This window comes from Sceloporus occidentalis, unplaced genomic scaffold, assembly GCF_023333645.1.
Source record: "Sceloporus occidentalis isolate IW3139 unplaced genomic scaffold, rSceOcc1.0.p SCAF_3, whole genome shotgun sequence".
NCBI classification, from domain to species: Eukaryota; Metazoa; Chordata; class Lepidosauria; order Squamata; family Phrynosomatidae; genus Sceloporus; species Sceloporus occidentalis.
In genome coordinates, this window is record NW_028316983.1 from 10,149,836 (window position 1) to 10,175,175 (window position 25,340).

Sequence of the window (25,340 nt, forward strand, 5' to 3'; positions counted from 1 at the left end):
ATAGATGTGCGTCTGGGAGAAGGAGGAGGGTTTTTCTTTCCCCTCCCGGCGTGCTTTGCGCGGCGGAGGTGCTGACGTCATCGCCGCCCGCTCCTCTTGGCCGCCATTGGAGCTCGGGAAGCCGCCTCGAGCTGGAAAAAAACACAACAGTCTGTAGCGTTTTTGTTTTTGTCTCCGTTTCCAAACAAGGAGAAATTTAAAAAGGAAGCGGCGGAAAAAAAAGGATTATAATCCCACGAAACGGGAAAAAACGTTTCCCCCTCCTTTTTCCTTCGCTTGCTGAGGCGAGCGATGTGAGAGAAGGAAGAGAACTACTGCGCCTGCGCAAGACGAGCCACCCACTGCGCGTGCGCGAGGCCCTTTCCCTCTTCCTCCCCCTCCCTTCCCCCTCTTGACCCGAGAGCCCCCCCTTCTTTATAGCCTCCTCTGCGCATGCGCCAATCCGTAACTCTCTCCCCTCTGCTTTACTTGGTTCCTTCCTTCCTTCCTTTTACCTCCAGACACTCTCCCTCCTTTTGGGAGAAACCAAAGACAGGAGGGGGGAGCCCACCCTCAAAGCCACCCACCCAGGAGCCCTCCCACTCTCCCACCTCTCGCTTCTCCACCTCCCTCCTTGGCCTCGCCCCCTTTTCCACCCCCTTCCCCCCTTTCCTCCTCCTCCTCCTCCCTTCTGCCCCCCATTTTAGGGCGCATGAGAGATGTCTGCCACCAGCGTTGACCCCCAGGTAAGTGGATCAAGGTTGGAGGGGGAAGGAAGGAAAGAAAGAAAGAGGCAGGCAGGCAGGCAGAGAGAGTGTTCCCTCTCCTCCTCCTCCTCCTCTCCATTTGCTATTTAAGCCCCATCCCCTTCTTCTTCATCATCTTCTCTTTCTCTCTCTCCCACCCAACCCCCTTCTTTGCATTTCTTCTTCCTCTTCCCAGCCCTCCACAAGATCTCTCTCTTCCTTTGCCACCCAGGCTGCTGCTGCTGCTGCTGTTTCTTAATGGAGGCCTCTTCTCTCTTCCTGATTCCCATATGGCTTAGTGGTTTTCTTGCGTTTCTTCTTGCAGGCCTTTGTTTGCCCGCCAGGCCCAGTTTGGAGTTTGGCTGGGCCCACTGCTCCTTCTTCGTCTTAATGCTTGCATATGCTGTACACCGACGACGGAGAGGGAGCTTTTTCTCAGCTGTTGCAAACACATCTGACTCCAAACACACCTGACTTTGGAGCAGACACCTTGGTGGCGTTAAGGGCCAAGCACATCTTACTGCAAACATATCTGACTCCAAGCACATCGTATTCCAGACACATCTGACTTTGGAGGACGCACCTCTGTGGCGTTAAGGGCCAACAACTTGGTGATCCTCCCGGGCACTTCTTTCCCAGTTTGTTGGAGGACCCTTGAATAGGTGGTGACTTTGCTGAGCGTGTGTTTTAGGTCTAAGGACTTGTGTTAAGAATGGGAGATGGGGTTATTTGTTTCTGTACAGGCAGCTTTCTCAGCTGCGAGCACAGCTTACTGCAAATGCATCAGACTTTGGAGCACGCACCTCAGAGACAGGAGACCAGCAACTTGTGTCTCTCCTGGAAGTCTCTTTCCAGGCTCATCAGAGAGCCCTTGTTTTGGGGGTGGCTTTGCTGAGCGTGTGTTTTGGGTGGGAGGGCTTGTGTTGAACCAGTTTTCTGAAACAATTGCATGGGTCTGGTTTGAAGAACAGGAGATGAGGTTATTGTTATGTTTCTGTGCAGGTGTGTTTTTCAGCTGCAAGTACATCTTACTACAAATGGTTCAGGCTTTGGAGCACACACCTCAGAGACACAAGGCCAACAACTTGTGCCTCTCCTAGGAGCCTCTTTCCAAGCTCATCCGAGAGCCCTTTATATCATAGAATCAGAATCGTAGAGTTGGAAGAGACCACAAGTCCCATCCAGTCCAACCACCTGCCATGCAGGAACTCTCAATCAAAGCATCCCCAAAAGATGGCACTCCAGCCTCTGTTTAAAGACCTTGAAGGAAGGAGACTCCACTACACACCATGGAAGTGTGTTCCACTGTCGAACAGCCCTTATTGTCAGGATGTCCCTCCTAATGTTGAGGTGGAATCTCTTTTCCTGCAGTTTGCATCCATTGCTTCAGGTCCTAGTCTCTGGAGCAGCAGAAAACAAGCTTGCTCCCTCCTCAATATGACATCCCTTCAAGTATTTAAACAGGGGTATCATATCACCTCTTAACCTTCTCTTCTCCAGGCTAAACATCCCAGGCATGTTTCTCAGCAGCAAGCACATCTTACTGCAAATACATTTTGCTTTTGAACACATGTCTCGGGGAAACACATCTTGCTGCAAACACACCTGACTCAGGGATGTTTGGGGCCAGCCACTTGTGCCTCTCCTGGGCCCGTCTTTTCCTGCTCATCAGAGAGCCCTTAATTTGGTGGTGGTTTTGCTGAGTGGGTGTTTTGGGTGGGACAACTTGTGTAAAGTGTAAACAGTTTGTGTGGATCTCCTTTGAAGAACAGAGCATGGGATTATTGTTATGTTTCTGCACTTGTGTTGCCTTTCTTCACTGTCTCCACCACCCAAGTGGTGGAATGCAGGGATCACTTCATTGAGCTTCAATTCGTGGTGGTTTCTTTGCTGGGCCAGGCCTTTCCATGCTGTGCTAACTTTGCATGGATTTCTTCTTTCTGCCTTACTTGAAGATTGCATCCTGACTTGATAATTTTTCTATCCCCTTTTCCTCTCTTCTACCCAGCCCCTCTTTCACAGGCTTTTCAGTCAAGCTGCCTTTTTGTGTAATCCATTTGATGCTCTCTAGATTTCACTCCATTTGCATTTCAGTCAGTAAAATTTTACCCTTTTGGTATTCATTTCTGGGGAAAGAGACAGGAGGAGGAGGGAGTCTTGGATATTTCCACTTTCTTTGAAAAGAGTGCTCTACAGGGCCCCTTTCAGTGGAAGAAATTTATACTTCTAGTGTTCTTGTTGCCTTTGCTTTTTGGAGACTCAGGCTTCCCTCCCATTAGTAATACTGCTTGACATTTCTGTAGTGTGAAGTCAAAGGCTTTTGTGGCCAGGTCCATAGTTTTAGGGGTTTTTTTCCAGCTATGTGGCCATATTCTAGAAGTGTTTATTCCTGACATTTAGCCTGCATCTGTGGCTGGCATCTTCTCCACAAAAAACTAATTCTGCAGTGTATTAACATCTTACAATAAATCTGTAAAGGCAGCCAAGTTAAGCTATCCTTGCAGGGTCTGAGGTTGAGAGGCGGGGGCTTGCCTAAGATTGTGATAATGGCTCAGATGAAATTGGGATCCAGGGCCTGTTAGCCTTAGATGCAATGTACAAAAACATCAAAAATCCACAAAACAGTGATACCTTTATCGGACCAACCAAAGTGCAACAAAATACATGTTGCAAACTTTCAAAGTTGCAGTGCTCCATCAATTCCCCATAAATATTCCTAGTGTGGATGTCTTTCCTTAAGAAACTTAAACTTTCCTTCCCAGACAGTGCTCGCTTCTCTCCGCTCGGTTTGTACTGTACCATGCTGTGTCCTACGCTACATCTCAGCTGTGTGTCGAGGGTTCACAAGAATTTAATATTTGTCTCAATTAATCTTGATGCAGTTTGAGAAATATATCTTCTTTTGAGCTTTGTGCTTACAGCTTTACAGCTAAGAAGTCGGTGTCCCTTTTCATCTGTCTGTCCTAACACCTAAATTTTCCCACATTCTATCAGCTACACTGTAAAGCTTCTATTTCTTTCTGAGAGTTGTCCACTCTTTTCTTTGCTGTTTTCATCTGGGAATTCATGCTTTGATTTCAATATTATGTTCAGTATGCATGCAAATAATGTATATAGTTAAGAATCCAGGTCTTTCTGTCCTGCTTTATGTCTCTTTGGTTTTCTGTCTTTGTCCCTACACACTACTTTGTCTGTGTTTCTTCCTGACAGTCAGCCAGCAGGGGTTTGCTCTTTTAAAAAAACAACAACAGTAGTGCTCAGTCCCTGGCATGCATTACTTTCTTTTTCTTTAGACTATTTTTGTTCTAATTCCTTGAGAGTTCCTGAGACTTCTCTTGAGAATGGCATTCCCATTTCTTGCTGACATTAACCACAAATACATTCAAATCATACATGAGACAGAGAAGAGGTTACATATGCAAAAAAATTTAAGGTCAGAAAACAAAGGTTTTGACTGGAAATTAAGAGAATTTTAAATGGAGTATCTCATCTGTTAATAAAGATCACATTGCTATTAAGCATTTTATCTTATAAATTATAGTACATATAAATTCGATTCATGTTACTAGATTGATGTTTTACTTTAATCTGAAGTGTATTATCTCTTCTTTTTTTCTTTATCTTACCATGGGCTGTAACATGACAGAGACCGAAAGGACAGGATAATAAAGGTAAGGAAGATTCTAATCCCAGACAGATTGTTCTGAACTTAGATGTAGACTGAATATGTACCTAATTATGCTTATAAAATAGGTTGGGGGGTTATGTGCAACAAAATCTCATGTTTAGGCAGCAGTAAATGTTGCTAGTGGTCAATGGGTTTTACTGCTAAGTAGCAGCTGAGTTCTGCGTGTCAACTCAGATTTCATCTGAGTTGAGTATAGAAACCCTTCCACCAAAAACGTACTCTCCAGATACTGAAGTACTGTACAGTTTCCATCAGCTTGAAGAAGTAATGGTGAGGAAAATTGTATTCCAAAATATCTGGAAGGTGCAGGTCTAGGTTTTTAGCTGATGCCTGAATAGGACTGCGGTCTTAAATTGTTTTATTTAATAGCTTTCTACCTTACATTTCAGAGCATATACCCTTGCCAAGGGATTACAACATAATTTACAATGCAAAACAAAAAATAGTCAAACAAGTTTTTCTCCACTTCTGTGCAAGTATTGATCTTTATGTTAAAGACAAAACATAAGTGCTTGTTTGTAAGAGGTTTGTTTTCATCTTATATATAATGGAAGAATTTTTAAAAAGCAAATTTCTAAGATTATGATAATTTTCTATTGCTGTTAGGTCACTTCCTCTTTTTTCACCCAAGCATCACTGATAGTAATGGAATTATAGGTCATGGAAGTTGACACATCAGTTGCTGTTTTCCCACTTAAACTGTTTTTGAAGCACTTAGTTCTATGAGTGCAAGAAACATTCATATAAAATAGCAACAGTTGCTTTAGCTGTGTATTAAACAGTAAAAAGTTGTGAGTAACATACTTTATGTCTTATCAAGCAGTTGTACATTTTTGACCATCTTATGTTGGTTTTCTTCATAATATGATACTTAGAATTTTAATTTTGAGGGTAAACTTAATCCCTAGTTTCTGTACTACAGAAAACCTTTACACAAGAAACCTAATTCAATCATGGCATTCAGTATTCTCTAGTATATTGTGTCTCTGGGCTCAGTTCAGCACAGATCTGCTTGTTTAAGACCACTCTAGGTTTTTGTGGCTTTGGGCTAACTAGACTCACTAATGTTCTGAAAATGCCCATTTGTAGGGCTTGGAATATTCATACTATGCTTTTAATGCTTCATATTAAATGTTTGGTTTTTTTTTTTTTTTTTTTTTTGCTTTGCGTAATCTGTGGCAAGGCACTTCAACTAGCTTTAAAATTTTACATGTAAGAAAAAACCAAATCCAAGTGTGAATGCCTCTTGTTACAATGTTACAATAAGCCATTGAAACTCAGTTGCTACTTTAGGCTTACTTATTTCAAATACTGACTTGCATCTGATTTGTTTCAAATACATGTTTGTAGTTCCATAAAAACTTATTTTCCATTTGGTATAGCTAGAAAGATGCCTTTCTGCTTCTTTCTGTACATGTAAGATTGATATCTGCCTATGGGATGTTTGTGTGTATATGTGTACGTTGATCATTATCAGTGACTTTGGTGCTCTGACTGGGTCCACTGCACATAGTCCATAGTGTTCTAGGTGGTCCACTTAGATCCAAAACACACTGCAGAAATAATCCAGTTTGAGACTGTTTTAACTGCCCTGGCTCAATGCTGGGGGATTCTGGGAACTGTAGTTTTGTGGGCCATTGAGCCTTCTCCATCAGAGAACTCTGGTGCCACAATAAACTACAGTTTCTAGGATTCCCTAGCACTGAGCCAGGACAGTTAAAGCAATCTGAAACTGGATTATTGCTGCAGTGTTTGGGACCTTAGTTCACTTGGAGACAGCTGAGACTCGGTGTCTCCTTTTATATATTGAAAATGCACCTTAACATACCTTGTACTCCTCTAAATTTAGTGTTGAAAAGGCAAATCTGTTCTGATTGGTAATATAGCTTTCAGGGGCATTTGTCTGTGTCAGTAGTTCTCATTAAGCAATATGTAAGAATATTCATAGGAGTCCCAGTATTTCCCTAGAACACAGCCTGAAAAGTTGAATGTTGCATGAGTAGTCATTACTTACCAAGTATTAATGTTGAACATATCCTAATCTTGACTAATCTAAGATAACACAAATAAGGAAATGCAGCATCTCCATTTTACATACAAGGATTCCAAGGCGTGAACTTTAAAGACCACTCAGCCAGCTTTTTATTGACTCCTTCCTGGCATGCCTTGCTGACTTGGGGCCTCTCAGATTTCTGCTCTTGCCTACTAAGCCCTCTAGTTTTCCTTCACAGGAGAAGTGTATGTTAGTGTATTGTATTATAAGAGTATTTGCCCTATTCTTGCAAAAGCTGTATTGCAGGATGTTGAAAAACCTGCTTGCAAACTGCTCAATAACTGTCATTCATGCTAGTTTCTAAACAACAATGGCATCTAGAGTTCCTGTGGAAGTTTTTTCATCATGTTGAAATCTGACTCCTTTGCCTTCTCTGAATTGACAATGCCATAGGATAAAGGCTACTTTATTTACATATACTGTCACTATGCTTTAGGAAATCATTCTTTATTGAAACTTCAGAACGTACATTCTTATAATTGCAGTTCTTTCTTTCAGTGCAAAATGGTTCTCTTCATCAGAAGGATACTGTTCATGACAATGATTTTGAGCCTTACCTTTCTGGACAGTCAAATCAGGTTAGTCAATGCTGCTGACAAGTGATTTCAAATTTTGAAGGTGCAAGTATTTGTTTCTAAAGGAAATGTCAAAGGATTACATGAAATTTATACTGGTGTAGCACTGCATCTGATTTATCTGATTACCACAAACAGCTAACCCCTGGTTTAATAGAACAGTGTCTCTTAAACATGAGTTTAGGGTGTAGTTGTTTTTGTATGATTGTTTCCAAAATAATCAAGCTATTTTTCCCCTTTCATTTAAAGCGGATAAGATCTTAAAATGTTGGATAGGAGTGAGGTCCTGAAACTGTTATTAAAAGACATTTCCCATTTTAGTACAATCTCTTAGTTGTTGAAAAGAAGAGTACATCATTTTGCAGCTCATCCCACTATCAAAGCTAACTAGTGAGGGAAGAAGAGCTGGGGAAAACCTGAACAGCAACTTCTTGGGGACATTTCTCAGCAAATGTCTCACTACTCATTTGAAAAACATTTTACATAAATGTTGTATGTAAAGTTTCTGATGCTCCTTTTCAGGTTGTTACAGTCTACTTCATAATGTGTATTCATAGCCTATTCATGACTTCGTGGACATTGTGGTCACTCCATGCAAGCAGTTGTTTGTAAAACCAAAAAACCAAAAACAACAATCCTCCTCCTGGCTCTGCTGGACATTCCTGCCATACGTTTTCAGTGTTGACAAAATCTCTTCATCTTCCACTTTATGCAAATAAAATGTCTACTCCCTCAACAAGTCTTCTTTCTCCCACATTCTAATCAGTAGTGATACTGCTGTTGCATTTAAAAAATGTGCAGTGACCCCATAGATCTATGTTTCTGTTGCTCCATATACTCAGGACATTGCACAGGTCTTTAATAGGAACATATGAAAGAATCAACTTTGTATGAAAGTTGTTCTCTCCATTTATCATGGCGTTAATTCCCCGTTTTAAATGCCCCTGAAATGCTGGAGCCTGTATGTTTTATCCTTCAGCTCTTAAGTAACCTTGGAGGAATACTATGTAGCAGGGAAAGTGATAGGCTATTTTTCCTCCACAGTACATGTAGCCTCCTCAATCACTTATGGTTTTTTTTATAAGTCACATACTATCTTTATGAAGGTGAACATATTCATACATTTTGGGTTAGGGAAGCTATGGGAGGAATAAGTGACTCAAGAATAACTGAAAATGTTGAGACAACTTTTCTTGTTCATGCTGAATTAGACTATAGTTGTATCTGTAGACTAATTTGATGCTTCATAGACATGCTACAATTTTAACGTAGATTGAATTCACCCAGGCCCATCTGCTTTGATTCAGTACAGCATGTTAGATGTGTGCCTCAAATGAGTTATTGCAGACTTTCATCTTCATGATAAAGTATAACCTGACACTCAGAACGGTTTCCCATGGTTTCATCTGAACAAAGCTTGGAACAGCTGCTATTTGTAGCTGTGTACTAGTTTGAAATAACTAGTCACTTTTAATTTTTTTCTCCCAAACTTGTAACTGAATTTAGTTAGATGAACAATAACTTCACTCCTTTTGTAGTACAGTTTTCAGTTGAATAGTCACACAGGGTTTGGCCTCACTAAAAAGTGGAGGAGGGCTATCATGTGGTTCAAATACTAGCTTGTGTTCTTCCTTCAGTTACTGCCTTGTGATATGTTGTGGGTCTTGAGGCAATAGAGATGGATGAGATGGGAATGTTTTCTACCAGTGGCTTCTGGAATTCAGCTGTTTCTTTTTAAAGTACCTGTCTTACTTACTTTGAAGAAAGAGTGTGCTTTTATGGGCCTCAAACATAATTTTTCTTCGGATAACTCGATTGTGATTTTGGAGGATTTTATCTTAGTAACATGTGACTGATTGCTGTTAGCTGAACATACTTATTCTTTGAAATATATTGGAGGTATCCTGGTCTGAGCCTTTTTTCGGTTAGCGTTGCAGTGTAACCTGAGGAGTACAGGAGTCTCTTATGGTAGGGTATGAAGGATCTTGTTTCATTACATTATATTAGATTAGGCTGCTTTCATGTCCTTTACTTCTCTTTGTTTTTAAGATAGTACTACTACTACTAATAATAATAATAGTAATAATAATAATAGGATTTCTTTATATGCTGCCCAATCACTGGGAATCCGGGCGGCTTACAACAGAGGGGATAATAGATGGTTCCCTGCCCTCAGGCTTACAATCTAAAAAGACACGACACAAAAGGAGAAGGGAATTGGGGGGGGGGGATCAGGTCCAGCAGTTCTTCTCTCCCTCTGAGGCCTGGACCAAGGCAGATAGACTGGAGGGAGGGTACTTCTTCAGGCTAGCCCTGATGGAGCTGGGCCAGCCTATTCACTCCCTTACAGGCCGAAAAATGACAGTTATGGAGGGAGGAGCCTCTTTCTTCAGCCCTGATAGTATTTGTGAAAGTAACTACTCTATTGCTGAAAATTGTTTTAATTCTTGATGGCCTGTTGAAATTCATTAGTAAACAGGTCTAAATGCCCGAGAGTAGCAATAACAGCATAATGCTAAACAAATCCCATGTCCAATTTTAGCACACTACCCAAAGATTTGTATTGCTTTATTATTTTAAATTCAAGTGATTCTATAGTCCTCTTGGAAGACAGGTTCTGATACATCTCAGTGTAAGCATTCATATATTATTAATACCATAATTTGAATCATTTCTTTGCTGTGCCTCCCTCGATTTCTCACTGTAAATTGACCTGTGCCACTAGCTCAGGAAAAGATAGTTTGGAAGAAAGTGAGTCATACTGACACCAATTCTAGAACTCTGCAACCAATTAAATGTGACACACTCCTTCCATGTGATGTATATTAGATTTCTACCAAAAACTGATGAGACAATGCCCGCTACAAACAACCTGGCTACTTTTTCAGCAGAAAACACTGTTTATTTTGTACTAAGTCAATGTGAGTGAAGTTTATTATTATAATGGGCAAGCTATCTCAAAGTTGGATTGCCATGATTCAGCTGTACATTTTTGACAAAAGATCATAATCTGGATCCTCACTCAACACGTCTTTGAGTGCATACACACACATACACACCATGCCTCTACTTTTGGGCTTGCAACATTTGGGAGCAGAAACCATTTTAATGTTTGTAGATATCCGATTATAGAATGTCAGAAATCCTAAATAAATAACCAGATTAAAAAGCTGAACTGCAAGTCTGGTTTTTGTTCCCCCTTCAAAAAAAGCAGCATTACCTTTTTTTAAAAAAATCTCAAAGTTAAGGAGACGATGGTTGAAACCAAGCTTCAGTCTTCCTCTCAAGAGCCCTTTGCCATTATGCTAGATTATGTTTTGCTATATAGCATGATATAATATAAGCATATGATGAGCAAGCCAAGCAAAATAATTTTATGGTTACCACTGGTGAGCTACTTTTATTTGCTAAGGCTTTATGTGGAAATGTTAGGTTATGAGGTATAAGATGGTGATAGGTTGTGGAATTATATTGGATTTCTAAGATGAGAAACACTTGGGACTGAACACCAGGTACTTTAAATCACTTATCATTGCAATACTTTCTGGATGGTGTAAAGGGAATGCCTCCTGGTAGTAGGAATCACTGTTTCCTGTGAATCATTTATTCTTGTCTCTTGCCTTTCCCCCCAGTGGCATTGAATAAAATACTTTTTTCTGAATATATTCAAGTAATTTTGAAAAACCACTGTGTGTACTTCTTACTCCTTCTCAAGTGCTGTAAGTAGTTTTTGCAGTACAGAAACAATTGAAGGGTTGCAGATTGAAATGGGATCACATTCCAGAATGAGGAGAAGAACATATGGATAACAGTTAGGTTTGTGCAGGGCCTCCTTGGTTCAGGACTGATTCCATGGCTTTAATTTAACCATAGTTTACTTTAACTTGACTTTGAATCTGATCTAATCTGGTATGAATTTGTATCAACATTTGAAAATTAATTCTTTGTGTCTCCTTTGGTTGGAATTCTGAATGACTGTAGATTTTTACTTTTTTCATATAATTCTTTAACTTGGAAATGTCCCCTCAGAGGGAATTAGCCTTGCCCAGTTACAGATAGATTGAGGGATCTTCTGCTATATATTTTTTTAAGATTACAAATAATTTTGCTCTATTGTATTGTGTGTTTGTGCAGTAAGACATGTTTTATACATTACTGGCACACAGTTGCAGGCACTAGAGGAAAAGATAAAGATGACAAACACTTGCAACAAAGCAGATGGAAATAAAACCTGCCCTGAACATCTCAAAATGGGAGGCAGGGATAAGCGAAGTCTTTGCTATCTAATAAAGCTATTGCTGAAACGGTACTGAGACTAACATAGAAACTCAGTCTTTACAGCAAATATAAAGAATAAAAAGGGTGGAACTGGGTTAGAAAGAAAGACTGAAGGGACTACTGTGATGAAGCAGCACAAGCTACAGTAAATAAAGCATTTTCCACTAATGTTTTTGTTGCTAATGGATAACTAGCAAAAGAACATAGAGGGGGAAGGTAACTGCATATATATTTGTCACCATATGTTTCTCAAATGCTGCAATTGGAAATTGCTGATGAGATTCTTGCCTAAGATAGACAGCACTCTCAAAGATTAAAATCCCACTCCCATTTTCATCTCCATTTTGATATTTTCCATATACAGTGGGCCCTTGATATCGGCTGGTGTTTGATTCCAGGACTCCCCATTGATACCAAAATCCATGGATTCTCACATCCCATTAAATACATGGTGTCTCTTATATAAAATGGCAAAATCAAGATGTGCTTTTTGGAATTTATATTTTTAAAAAATACTTTCAAGCTGTGGATGCTTGAATCTGTAGATAAAAAATCCGTGGATATGGAGGGCTGTATGATGTTTGAAAATGTTTTGATGACTCATTGGATGTCTTATGGCACTTTTGAAGTCTGGATGATGACTTGGTCTGAAGTAATTTAGATGTGATCTGGACTAATATGCTCTGGTTTGGGATTAATCTGAATTGGTTGTATTGTGCAAAAAACAATAATTAATAAATAAAATAAATCCAGAAGGGTGGAAATAATTTTTGAGAAAATGAGCTATGGAAAAGATAGGGATTAAAAATAGAGATGAAGCTAATGTGGCATTGCACACATGATATAGAAGATCACCATGATTTGGGTACAGACAGCTAAGAGAAAGTTGAAGCATAGGATGACCCGTATTTAGAGAAAGTGAGCAGTCATTGTTGTGAGGGGAAACAATGAAAGAACAAGTGAAAGGCCTCACTGGATCAAACCAAAGGTGAAATGTAATCTCTGAATGGTAGAAGGTGATCAGAATGGATGGCAAAATAGATAAATATGGCAATAGAATTCTGGGCAAACAGGTTGAACCGATGTTCATAAAGAATGCTAATGAAATTAATGTGAGAGTGATGGACTCTTCTTTGAAGGTCTTCAAATAGATGTGGGATGGCCATCTTTGTCAAGTGCTTTAGTTGTTTATCCTTGCATGACAGAGGGTTGTACTAGATGGCCCTTGCAGCACCTTCCAACTCAGGAAGTCTAATGAGCATGAGAATAACTACATTTTGGGTCAAAAGCCCTGGAAATAATTAAAAATAGACATATTTTTGCAAGATTATAGAGGGGAAAGGGGACATTTTCTGCTAAAACAGAAAAACTACCATACCCGCTGTTAACCTGGACACTATCAAAACAAAAAACAGGTATGCAATATTGACAGGTATGAAAGGTATAATTTAACATGAGCAGTTAGCAAGATTATATGAGAGGACATATTTTAGAGAACATCAATAACCAATGTATTTTTAAACCACATAGTGCACAGTAGTAGAATCCAACTTGCAGCAAGTCTGTGGGAGGTGCCCAGCAGCAATGTCCAATTATGAAGCTGTCTTGGGGACTCTGAAAATTCTTAAAAAGTCATTAGTTTCCCCGTATTGTAAAGCTCTAAATTCCTGCTTGCTGGATGTCCCATGTGGAAGATGAGCAATGTGCATAAATCAAGGATGGGGAGTAATAGGACAAGACCCTGGGAAATTCTAGTCTCTGTTTCGTCTGGGAGAGTTTTCTTCAGCTACATCCTTGTTATGATACAAAATTTAAACATTTTTACATATACACCATACTAATGATATCAAATTCATAGACAATGTGACAACAAATATAACATACAACTATTTACAACATTTTCAATTCCTGCACCACTGAGGCTACAGCTTTTATAGTGTGGCATGTGTAGCATGTAACTAACCCCAGAACAAGAAGTGAATAAATGCCTGTGATAATTGATAATACTTGCCACCTGTTAATCAGGGGAATTACGGTTGACAGGAAAGGTGTTATATTAAATTAAAACTTCTACATTCACGTTGATATTCTTAATGAACTTTTAGGATCTTGTTTTACATTCATACACATTCTTAAACAAAACAACTAAAATCTTGTTTGTCATTCAGGCCATGAGGTTTTCTTGGCAGAATTAGTTCAAAGCGGGGTTTGTCCTTGCCTTCCTCTAAGACTGAGTTGGGTTCCACACCGCCAGAAAGTACGTGCTCAGCATGTACTAGGGTTAGGAAGGGGCATCCTTTCCGGACGCCCCAACCCTAGTACGTGCCGAGCACGTACAAAATGGCGGCGTCCATTCTATATGGGCGTCACCATTTTGATGTAGTGAACACTTAGCGTCCGCACATCTCAGCACCATTATGATGCCGCAAGTGCACCAATGGCGCTTTGTGGCATCATAATGGCACTGCAAAAAGAAGCTGCATTTTGCTGTGCGGAAGAGCCGCACGGTTTGTCCGCTGCAGCTCCTTCGCGCAGCAAACACCGGCGTTGTTTGTTGATGAAATTTGCACTGTGGTTGTAATCTTAGTTTTTATGGTTTGCACAGTAGTGTTAATCTTTTTGTTGGAAAGAATCTACCAGTCTTGGATTTATTGAGGTTTTTGCAAAGTAAGTGCATATTGCTAGTGTACTGTTTGAGAATATTTAAAAGCTGTGAAGGATATGTAATCCAGTTCTGATGTTATCACACTGGCATCCTGTTAAACTAGTTTAGATACGTACTCAACATTTGTGGGTTTGATTATTTGCTGATTTGATTAATATGCCCTCTAGAAATTCCTAGGTTCTCCAGATAAATTCTGCTGGAAATTGACCATAGAGTTGCTCTGGAGGATCTTGAGACTACTAGAGAAAACACTTCTCTAGACATTTGTAGGTCCTTTAGCATGATTCTATGGTTAACTTTTGGCAGATGTTGACCATAGGGTTGTGCTGAAGGACCTAGAAATTCCTAGAGAGGTGTGTTTTTTTCACTTTCACGGGGATCCTGTGCCCCTAACCCCACCGAAAATGGAAAATGCTACATCCCACATGATTAAACCATAAAATATGTATAACATGAATAGAAATCATGCACCTTTTTACATGTTGTTGGACTATAGCAAGTACTACAGATTCCAGCAGCCCTAAGCAGCATAGCTAATGATGAGGAATGGTAGGAATTGCAGTCCAGCTACATCTCGATGGCGGCATCATTCCCACCATTGATTTACCATAAGAAACATAACTGTATTAATTTATTTTGACTAAAATACCTGAGAACCAGGCAGCACTCTTAAAAAGTAAGGCATTTAATAGCTGTTTAAAGTATAGAAACACAGAGCATTTGAATTTTATTTAAAGTATCTCTGTTGGTTTGACTATAGTTTTGAGTATCTAAATTTGAAATTTCTTTTCTTATCTTTAACAGAATAACAGCTATCCATCAATGACAGATCCCTACCTGTCCAGTTATTACCCACATTCTATTAGCTTTCCCTACTCTCTCAGTGAAGCACCATGGTCAACTGGAGGTGACCCTCCTATCCCATACCTCACTACCTATGGACAGCTCAGTAACGGTGATCATCATTTCATGCATGATGCTGTTTTTGGACAACCTGGTGGACTGGGGAACAACATTTACCCACACAGATTTAATTTTTTCCCTGAAAATCCACCTTTCTCAGCATGGGGAACAAGTGGGTCTCAAGGACAGCAGACTCAAAACTCAGCTTATGGAAGCAGCTACAGTTATCCACCCAGCTCCTTGGGTGGTACCATTGTGGATGGCCAAACAGGATTTCATAACGATACATTAAATAAAGCTCCTGGGATGAATAGCATTGAACAGGGAATGGTTGGACTGAAGATTGGTGGAGATGTCACAGCATCTGCTGTGAAAACAGTAGGTTCAGTGGTGAACAGTGCTGGGATGACAGGTGCTTTGTCTGGCAATGGTGGATCAAGTATAAACTTGCCAGTATCTAAGCCAACCTCTTGGGCTGCTATTGCCAGCAAACCTGCAAAACCTCAGCCCAAGATGAAAGCAAAAAGTGGGCCTGTAGTTGGAGGGGCTTTGCCTCCACCACCTATTAAACATAACATGGACATAGGTACTTGGGACAATAAGGGTCCTGTGACCAAAGTCCCAACTCCCCAGCAAATTCCTTCTCCTCAATCAGTTCCACAACCACAAATTATTCAGCCTATTCCCGCACAGCCACCTCCATTGACCCAACTGCCATACCAGAACCCTCAGCCACCTCCGCCTCAAAACCGGTGGGTGGCACCACGTAACAGAAACGCAGCTTTTGGCCAAAGTGGCGGAACTGGTAATGAGAGCAATTCACCTGGCAGTGCCCCACCTAATTCTGTCTCAGGTGGTGAATCCCATCCTGTTCTTGAAAAACTGAAAGCTGCCCACAGTTATAACCCTAAGGATTTTGAGTGGAACCTTAAAAATGGACGCGTGTTCATAATAAAGAGCTATTCTGAGGATGATATACATCGTTCTATCAAATACTCCATTTGGTGTAGTACAGAACATGGTAACAAGCGTTTGGACAGTGCTTTCCGCTCAATGAATAGTAAAGGTCCAGTCTACTTACTCTTCAGTGTCAATGGGAGTGGACACTTCTGTGGAGTTGCAGAAATGAAATCATCAGTGGACTATGGCACCAGTGCTGGTGTCTGGTCTCAGGACAAATGGAAGGGAAAATTTGACGTTAAGTGGATCTTTGTGAAAGATGTGCCCAACAACCAGCTCCGACACATCAGGCTGGAGAACAATGACAACAAACCAGTTACAAACTCCCGTGACACTCAGGAGGTCCCCTTAGAAAAAGCAAAACAAGTGCTTAAAATTATTGCTACGTACAAGCACACAACCTCCATCTTCGATGACTTTTCTCATTACGAAAAACGCCAGGAGGAAGAAGAGGTGGTGCGGAAGGTAGGTTTGCTTAGGAATGTTTTATTAAAAATTTGAAGGGAATAGACCGGGTAGTGGGGAGACTTTAAAGAGGCTTCTGATTTAACAAGTTTATACCATATACTTCCTGCATGGCAGGGGGTTGGACTAGATGGCCCTTGTGGTCTCTTCCAACTATGATTTTATGATATACTTCAGTTGTTCTTTTGTGACCTCCAGAATGAAGAGATCTTTCACCACCACCCCCATACACGTGACTACTAGTAAGTGAAAAACAGATTAATATGAACCTTCAAATTTAGCTTGGAACTATAGATGTGTTGCAATAGATGTAGATTCTCTTCTGTAGAGCTTGGAAAAATTATGGGTGAAAGCCATACACACCAACTCCTGTTATGTGGACAGGAAGTCCTTCAGCTCACAGACAAAGGGAGGGAGAACAGGTAGATGATTGTACTGTATGTTGTATCACTCGGGGAGACCCTGTCTCTGCTGCCATTTAGAAGTCCATCTGAGGCTGCCATTTGAAGGAGCCTTCTGTACGCAAACAGGACAGCTGGTTACACTTGTTTGGCTCTTGTCCTTATTTAGTAAAGTTGATCTCTTTTTAGCATACCAACCTATTCCATCTAATATTATAATACACATGGCATTTGAATTATTTATATATTTGTAAAAAAGTATGACCGAGCATAGGTATACTAAGTTCCAAAACAAACTACAGAAATAATCCACTTTGAGACCACTAACTATCCTGGCTCAGTGCAATTCTTGCAAATGTAATTTTGTATTACATTTAGTTTTCTCTGACAGAGAGCTCTGGTGCCACAATAAACTACAATTCCCAGGATTCTCTAGCACTGAGCCAGGGCAGTTAAAGCAGCCTTAAACTGGATTATTTCTGCAGTGTGTTTTGGTCCTAAGGCCTCAGTTTTCTTGATAGTCCCAGCTAGAGTAGACCTGTTGAATTAATTGTTGAATGAGGAGTCAACACATAAATCTCATTCATTCTGGAGGTCTACTGCAGATGGAGTTACCAGCAGGATTCAGGCCAATGAAGTCTGATATTATCATGCAAACGCATGTTCAAGCGTGGAAAAAGGGAGACACTATAAGGACAGGAGCAGAAGTGTGGAATTGTACAATAAATGAGGTTTATTTTAATGACTCCTTACTGCTTTAACACACTTGCAACCCATCACTATGAAACTGAAGTGTAAAATCCATTAAAATAACTACTTCCAAAATAATCGCAGAACTCATTTTACTAGTAATAGGAAGGTAATACATATAATAACATGAGGCTGAGATCCAGCCAGAGAGATGAGAATAAAGGAGTGAGTCATTTCATGTATATCTGCCCTGGGCACATTGGCATTCTATTCAGGTATTAAAGGTAGTGTCTTCAGTTATCTTGTACATTTGCACCAGTCTGCTTGACCAGGTGGAGACTGTCAAGTTTATAATTCATGTTTTAAAAACTAGAACAACAAAACATCTGGTTCATGTGCTGATGATAAACCTGGGGGAGTCATGGGTATGTGGTGTTTGCCAGTAAGAATATAAGGCTAAAAGCCTTCTTTACTCTTCCCCGCCCCCCAAACGTAACTGTTATCCGGAGGAGATATGTAGTATTTCCCCAAGCTGCACTGTTTTTGTAGAAGCTAAGTGCATTGACGTTGTAGAATCAGGTCCAACCCCCTGCCATGCAGGAATATACAGTCAAAACGCCTCCGACAGATGGCCATCCAGGCTCTGTTTAAAAATCTCCAAAGGAGACTCCACCACACTTGGAGTCAGCATATTCCACTGTTGAATTGCTCTTAACTGTTAGGAAGTTCTTCCTAACATTGAGATGGAATCTCTCTTCCTTTAGTTTGAACCCATTGGTCTATGTTCTGTTCTCTGGAGCAGCAGAAAACAAATTTGCTCCATCTTCAGTATGACATCCCTTCAGCAATACTTTACTTGCCTGTTATTTTTACACAGAAACATAGAACCAAATTATTTTGTCCAGTGCTATACTATGGACACAAGCAGGTACCTTATTATGTACTGAGGAGTTTGGTTTTGAAAGCAGAGCTTTTTGAAACGAATCTGTGAAGTGCTTTGGCTAACGTAAAAATATCAGACGTTTCTTCAGAATAGTCCTACATTATGGAATTGGGCTTGAATCTTGTAGAGCTATTATCCAAGCATAAGAATAGTTGCAGAAGTAGTTGTGCTTTCTTGGAAGTGCAGTCCCTAGTGCAGTTAATCATGGGGCAAACACACAACTCTCGCTCTCTCTTTTTAGATATGTATAGGCTCACAGCACACTGACTGCAATAGATTTCCTTCCAATTAAAACAAAACAACAATAAGTTGGAATCCACAGAGCTGTTCTTTGGGAACCGAAGTACTTGTTCCAGTGCCATATCTCTCAACTCCCTATAGAATTTCTTTGATTCCAAAAGAAACTTACTGTGGTGTGTCATTTTATGGGAGAGGGGACTACTAGTGATAAAATAGGAGTATAAAGTTCCTTTCACCATGTGACTTCGGGGTATATTTTTTTTATCCAACTCCTCAGCCAAATAACTCTGGCTGGCTAACCAAGAATTAAAAACAATTAGACTGACAAAACGAAACAGCAGCCAAGCATATTGTTGTCAGATCAGTTTAACAATCTAAACTGTTTTAAAAAAAGATGTCTTTGTGAAATGGTTAGATTATCTTTTCTACTGTAGCAAATCTGTCTCAAGGAACATTGGGTACAGTGGTGGGAATTATGAGCACCCAAAAGGCAATTTCTACAGTCCTCGGCAACTGCCAGGGCACATTGTGTGTGCACTCTCACACACCCCCATTCGTACATATATATATTTATAAGAAGGGCTGTTTGGAGTGTTGTGGAGTTTCCTTCTTTGGAGGTCTTTAAACAGAGGCTGGCCGGCCATCCCCCTGCCATGCAGGAACTCTCAATCAAAGCATCCCCGACAGATGGTCATCCAGCCTCTGCTTAAAGACCTCCAAGGAGGGAGACTCAACCACTCTTGGAGTGTGATCCACTGTCGAACAGCCCTTACTGTCAGGAAGTTCCTCCTAATGTTGAGGTGGAATCTCTTTTCCTGGAGCTTGCATCCATTGCTCCGGGTCCTAGTCTCTGGAGCAGCAGAAAACAAGCTTGCTCCCTCCTCAATATGACATCCCTTCAAACATTTAAACAGGGCTATCATATCACCTCTTAACCTTCTCTTCTCCAGGCTAAACATCCCCAGCTCCCTAAGTTGTTCCTCATAAGACATGGTTTCCATACCCTTCACCATTTTAGTCGCCCTCCTTTGGACATGCTGCAATTTCTCAATGTCGTTTTGGAATTGTGGTGCCCAGAACTGGACACAATATTCCAGGTGGGGCCTGACCAAAGCAGAATACAGTGGCACTATTATTTCTCTTGATCTAGATACTATACTTTTATTGATGCAGCCTAAAATTGCATTGGCCTTTCTAGCTGTCGCATCACACTGTTGATTCATGTTCAACTTGTGGTCTACTTGGACTCCTAGATCCCTTTCACATGTAGTTTCATTCAGCCAGGTGCCCACCATCCTATAACTGCATTTCATTTTTCCGCCCTAAGTGCAGTACCTTACATTTCTCTGGGTTGAAATTCATATTGTTAGCTGTGGCCCAGCTTTCCAGTTTATTCAGGTCGTTTTGAATTTTGATCTTGTCCTCTGGGGGTTATTCCTCTTAATTTGGTGTCATCTGCAAATTTGATAAGTATGCCCCCAATTCTGTCATCCAAGTTATTGATAAAGATGTAAAATAGCACTGGGCCCAGGACAGAGCCCTCTGGGACCCCACTGGTCACTTCTCTCCAGGATGTTCTTGAGGTGGGGTGATCTGGTAAAGTGAGAAAGTGGAAGGATTCCCTTTTCTCCCCACCCTCTGTTGAAAGTTTCCTGTGTTGAGTAGACAGAAGAGGGCTTTCCCCCTCCCCCCTCCTTGACCTCAGTAGTAGGTATTTTAGGGGAACCCTATCTTTTAAGATTTGCAGCAGTCATATTTTCTTCTCCCATCCATTAAAATTAAAGCATTGATACCCTCAACTTTCCATTGGTTTTAAAAGTAGCTAAGCATAGAATACTGTCATCCACCTTCCATTGTTTACACAATGTCTTTTAATCTTCAAACTATTGATTTCCTCCATATCTAGGGAATTTCTCCAGTAAACCAAATCTGCTACTTTATTCAGGTGGCCTAGTTTGATTCAGTCCTTATGGGTGCTGAGTCACATATGTTTATTACTAAATGGAGCAATTACACATTTTACAACCTTTGTGTTGTGAGAGCAGAACCAAAGTTGTGTTACTTAAAGCATAAACTTGTTTTATCACAGGAAGGACATGGGATGATAATGTTCATTCTATATATGCAACACAGCTCCCAAAATATGGCAACAATTAGGTGCCCCATACTTTTAAATCTGTTGTGATAGCCATGCTTTTTATAGCTAAAAGTTGTGATTTTTTAAATTTATTTTTTTTGCCTTCTAATTTTATGATTTTCTCTCTACAGGAACGTCAGAATCGAAACAAACAATAAGAATAAGCATATATATGGTTTGCTATAAATATATATATACTAGAACTGATATTAAATTTGATTATGAAAAACTGAATCTTTTTAAAAGTGCTCTGGTGCCATATTCTGGCATCAAGAGACTGTAAAGCTTTTAGCTCCAATATCTTTTTGTGCAGGGGAAATTCTTGCATCTTTTTAAGTACACTGTAGTGTGTTCTTGGTTTGGTTTTGTTTGGGTTTTTTTCTGCGCCCAGGTGAATATGCATTAAGTTGTATCTTTTCTATGTAAAATGCTGTAGAATCCATTAATAAATATGTTCCCTGTTTTTTTATAGTATTTGGTTAAACCTGTTCCTCTAGAATTAAATATTCTGAAAACATTAGTATTTCCCAAAGACTATTAACTTCAGCACAAATTATGTTTCTAATCTGAAAATTGACCATAATTTTATATTTATGTACTATAGATCCTCTTGTCTCACCGTCCCCACAATTGTCTTGATTCTTCATGGCAAGCATAAAATACACTTTTGTCTGAATTTCTTTTGGTCATCTTAAGCTTGCTTCAAGAAATGACCTGTGTCAGAAACATTAACCTTAATTCAGCATATTCAGATCACTTTGTATAGTTCACTTTTTTAATCTGACCTTTTTATTATTTTTCAGAAATATTTAAATTACACTTTTCTGTCTTGTAGCAAGAAAGCTAAGAAAGGTATAATTCACAAGGATAGCTTTGCATGCAAGCAATACACTTGAAAATCACACAAAGGCATTTGCCTCATTTAGAAGCATTTTCAGTGTAACTTGCATGAGAAACATTCCTAGTGGATTGTGCCTTACAGCCTAAAACTAAATTTTCTTTAATACTTGGCAAACCAGTGCTCTTTAATAAGAAGATGCTGTGTATTGCATCCTGTAACAAAAGAAGGTTAGATGGTTAGAAATTTTCTGTCAGCTGTCAATTTTTTTGCAGGGTAGCTTTTAATGATTGGAATAATGTTTTGACATTGTAGGGGATTGGGGCAATGTGGTTTCTTAAAGACTTTCTCTGTTTTCTAATACCCATTAAATACATTGTTTTTCTCTGTTCCCTTTTTTCTTTCTTACCCACCCTCTTAAAATGCCACTTAAAATTTTATACTGATAATGGTGAGCTTTAATATAGAATCTTAGTACAGACTCATGATGGATTATGCTTCAGATGTTTAAAATTGACAGTATGTGTGTGTCTATATATATTTTTTTCCTGTCGGATGAGTAAAAACAACTGTTCTAAGAAATGGAATTTGCTGTCATGTTTTTGTGGAATGGGAGCTGTCGAAGAATTGGCCACCAACCGGAGTTTCAAAATTTAGCATGAATTCTTGGTGCTCATGCCTGTTGCTCTAGCACACTGAATCTGCACGTGTTTATGGTAGAGGATCTTTTACTTATATTAGAAAGCAAATATCTTCTGAAAACTATTTACTCAAGAGGACCTCCAACTTAAATGAAAGTTTAAGCTGTATCATTTAGACTTGTATTTAGAAAATATAGCTTTGTCTCTGGACTGTTACTTCTGATGTAAGGAGTAATGGGACAGCATCAGATTAACTTTTTCCTCTAGGAGAATACAAGCCTTAATAAATAATACCTACTTAGCAAGTGTGATGTCATCTCATTTTTTCCCCTTAACCCTCTGCCCCAGGGCCAGTTTGCACACTCTTTTCCCCACTGCACTGAGAAAATGCTGGGGAAAGAACATCGTAGGGCCTTGCAATTTTGAAGGCTTAACAGGCACTGGCTTAATCATATTCATGATTTAAATTGTACTTTAGATGTTGCAAATGTCTTCCTTGGTGCTTTATCCAAGGAGAGCATAAGGTTCTTTTTACTTCCTTGCAAAATGGGCCCTTGCTGTCAGCTGGGGTTTGGTTTGAGGACTCCCTGTGGATACCAAAATCCATGGGTGTTCATGTCCCATTAAATACAATGACATAGTAAGTAAAATGGTGTCTCTTAAATAAAATGACAAAATCAGAGTTTGCTTTTTGGAATGAATGAATGAATGAAAGATTGAATCTGTGTATAAAGAATTAAGCAGAGCAGTGGATGACAGAGGGTCTTGGAGATGTCTCATCCATAGGGACGCCATGAATTGAGATCGACTCGAGGGCAGTTAACAACAACAATAAAGAATTGGTGAATATGGAGGGCTGGCTATACTGGTCTTGATTATTTGGAGCAAATAGCCGCCTCCTAATTGAATAGGGTTGTACATATGAAAGATGTATTTATGTATGTTGAAAATACTAGGGGTAGAGTAGACAAGTTAGTCTGCTGTAGCAAAAGTGTTGTGGCATCTTAAAAATGCAACATACTTTACTTAGTGTAAGCTTTCATTGATTGCAGTCTCAGTTCTACAGAAGCTTATGCCATATGTGTGAATCTTATGTGTAAATCTACAATGCTATATAAATAAAGTGTAACAATAATAATAATATAAAGTTTATTAGTCCTTAAGATGCTGCAAGGCGCTCAGTTCACTGGAAAAACTTGATATAAGTGTCTGCTTTAAAATTGGGTATATAATTTGAGACCAAAAGGTAATTGCTGAGTCCCATATGTATCCTCTCTTCGTTTTTTAATTTTCAGTTTAACAACATAAGCAGTAGTCCTTTGTTGAAAGATGCTGTTGTTGAAAGTATAGTCCCTTGTTTAAAGATGCTGTGTTTATTGCAGCACGTAATTCCTTATTTGTTGTGTGCCTTCAAAGTCATTTCTGACTTAGGTTGACCCTAAGGCAACTCTATCTCAGGGTTTTCTGACTTGCTCAAGGTCAACCAGTGGGTTTCCATGGCCAAGTGGGGATTCAAAATGTGGTCTCCAGAGTCATAGTCTAGTGCTTCAACCAGTGTGCCATGCTGGCTCCTAACTTTGTTGTGTGCCTTCAAGTTGTTTCCATTTTGTGGTGACCCTAAGGCAATGGTTTTTTTTTGGCATGATTTGTTCAGAGAAGGTTTGCCATTGCCTTCCCCTGAGGCTGAGAGAGTATGACTTACCCAGGGTCAGTGGATTTCATGATCGAGCTGGACATTGAATACTGGTCTCTAGAGTCATAGTCCTACACTCAAACAACTACACCATGCTGGGTCCTAATACAAAGCTGTACCATTTAGATTTCAGTTGAATTATTAATATTTGCCAGCCTCTATTAATACTGGGCTGAGCAATTCTTTCTTCACAGGAGGAAGCGAAATATACACCAGTGTGTCCAGCCCATCTAGAACCCTGGAGTCGCCATGGCTGTGTTGGGATAGGAGATCACCGATTTTTCAGCTAATGCTTAGAATCATAGAGTTGGAAGAGATTTCAAAGGCCATCCATTCCAACTCTCTGCCATGTAGTAACTTAAAAGCAAAGTACCTCCAACAGATGGCCACCCAGCCGCTGTTTAAAGGCCTTCAAAGAAGGAAACCAACACACTCCAATGGAGTGTATTCCACTGTTGAACAGCTCTTACTGTTAAGAAATTCTTCTGAATGTTAGGTGAAATCTCTTTTCCTGGAGTTTGCATCCATTTTTCCATGTCCTGTTCTCTGGAGCATCAGAAAACAATTTTGCTCCATCCTCAATATGACACCCCTTCCAATACTTAAACAGGGCTATCATATCACCTCTTAACTGTTTCCTCTCCAGGCCAAACATACCCAGCTCCCTAAGTCTCTCATAAGGCATGGTTTCCAAATGTTCTTAAAATTCCCAGGGGGAGGAAATAAACTATGCTATCCATAAGGCTGTTGTAGTTTATGCCTTTTGGGGCAGTGGAATTGTATACACAGAAAGGAAGATATTTGGTTCCAAGACCTCCCATGATCTTTTTCAGACATATCCCTTTCTCTCTTGCTCCTTTTAGAGCACCAGTGTGTATATTGTGTGTTGTCAAGTCATTCCTGACAATGTGGTGGTGGTGGTGGTGGTGTGCCTTCAAGTCATTTCCAACTTATGGTGACCCTAAGGCGGAATCTATCATGGGGTTTTCTAGGCAATATTTCTTCAGGGGGTTTCCCTTTACTCTCCTCTGAAGCTAAAAGTGTGTGAATTGACTAAAATTATTCTGTGGGTTTATATAGCAGAGCCTGTCTCCCTGTCCTAGGGTTTTCTTAGCAACCACTGTTCAGTTGGGGTGTGCCATTGCCTTCCTCTTGGTTAAGAGAGTATGACTTGCCCATAGTCGCTCAGTGAGTATCCATGGCTGAGTGGCGATTGAAATTGTGATCTTTCAGAGCCATAATCCAACATTCAAATCACTACACCACATTGGCTGTAGAGCACAGTGTAATAATTCTTTAACTCCCCATCTCTTCATATATGAAAATCTAGAGTGAGTTGAATTATGTGCTGGGAGAAGGCCTGGATTTAAATAAGTATGCTAAATAAAATATGGATTGTCCATTTGCGAAGCTAAAAGTCTGTATTGTGCCATGGCCAGTGCAGA

The 25,340-nt window shown here is 40.0% G+C and overlaps 1 protein-coding gene across 2 annotated transcripts; it reads left to right on the forward strand.

Annotated features, from left to right (window-relative positions):
• On the forward strand, nt 1–22,503 carry YTHDF1 (YTH N6-methyladenosine RNA binding protein F1). 2 transcript variants are annotated; one of them, XM_089513641.1, is made up of 6 exons: nt 1–725; nt 4,372–4,396; nt 6,965–7,044; nt 14,789–16,312; nt 16,511–16,554; nt 20,855–22,503. In XM_089513641.1, coding segments are annotated over exons 1-6 (1,701 nt in total). In that variant the 5' UTR covers nt 1–698; the 3' UTR covers nt 20,856–22,503. The 2 variants fall into 2 exon arrangements, with proteins under 2 accessions (XP_089369767.1, XP_089369768.1); XM_089513642.1 differs by lacking the exon at nt 16,511–16,554.
• Nucleotides 22,504–25,340: the final 2,837 nt, after the last annotated feature.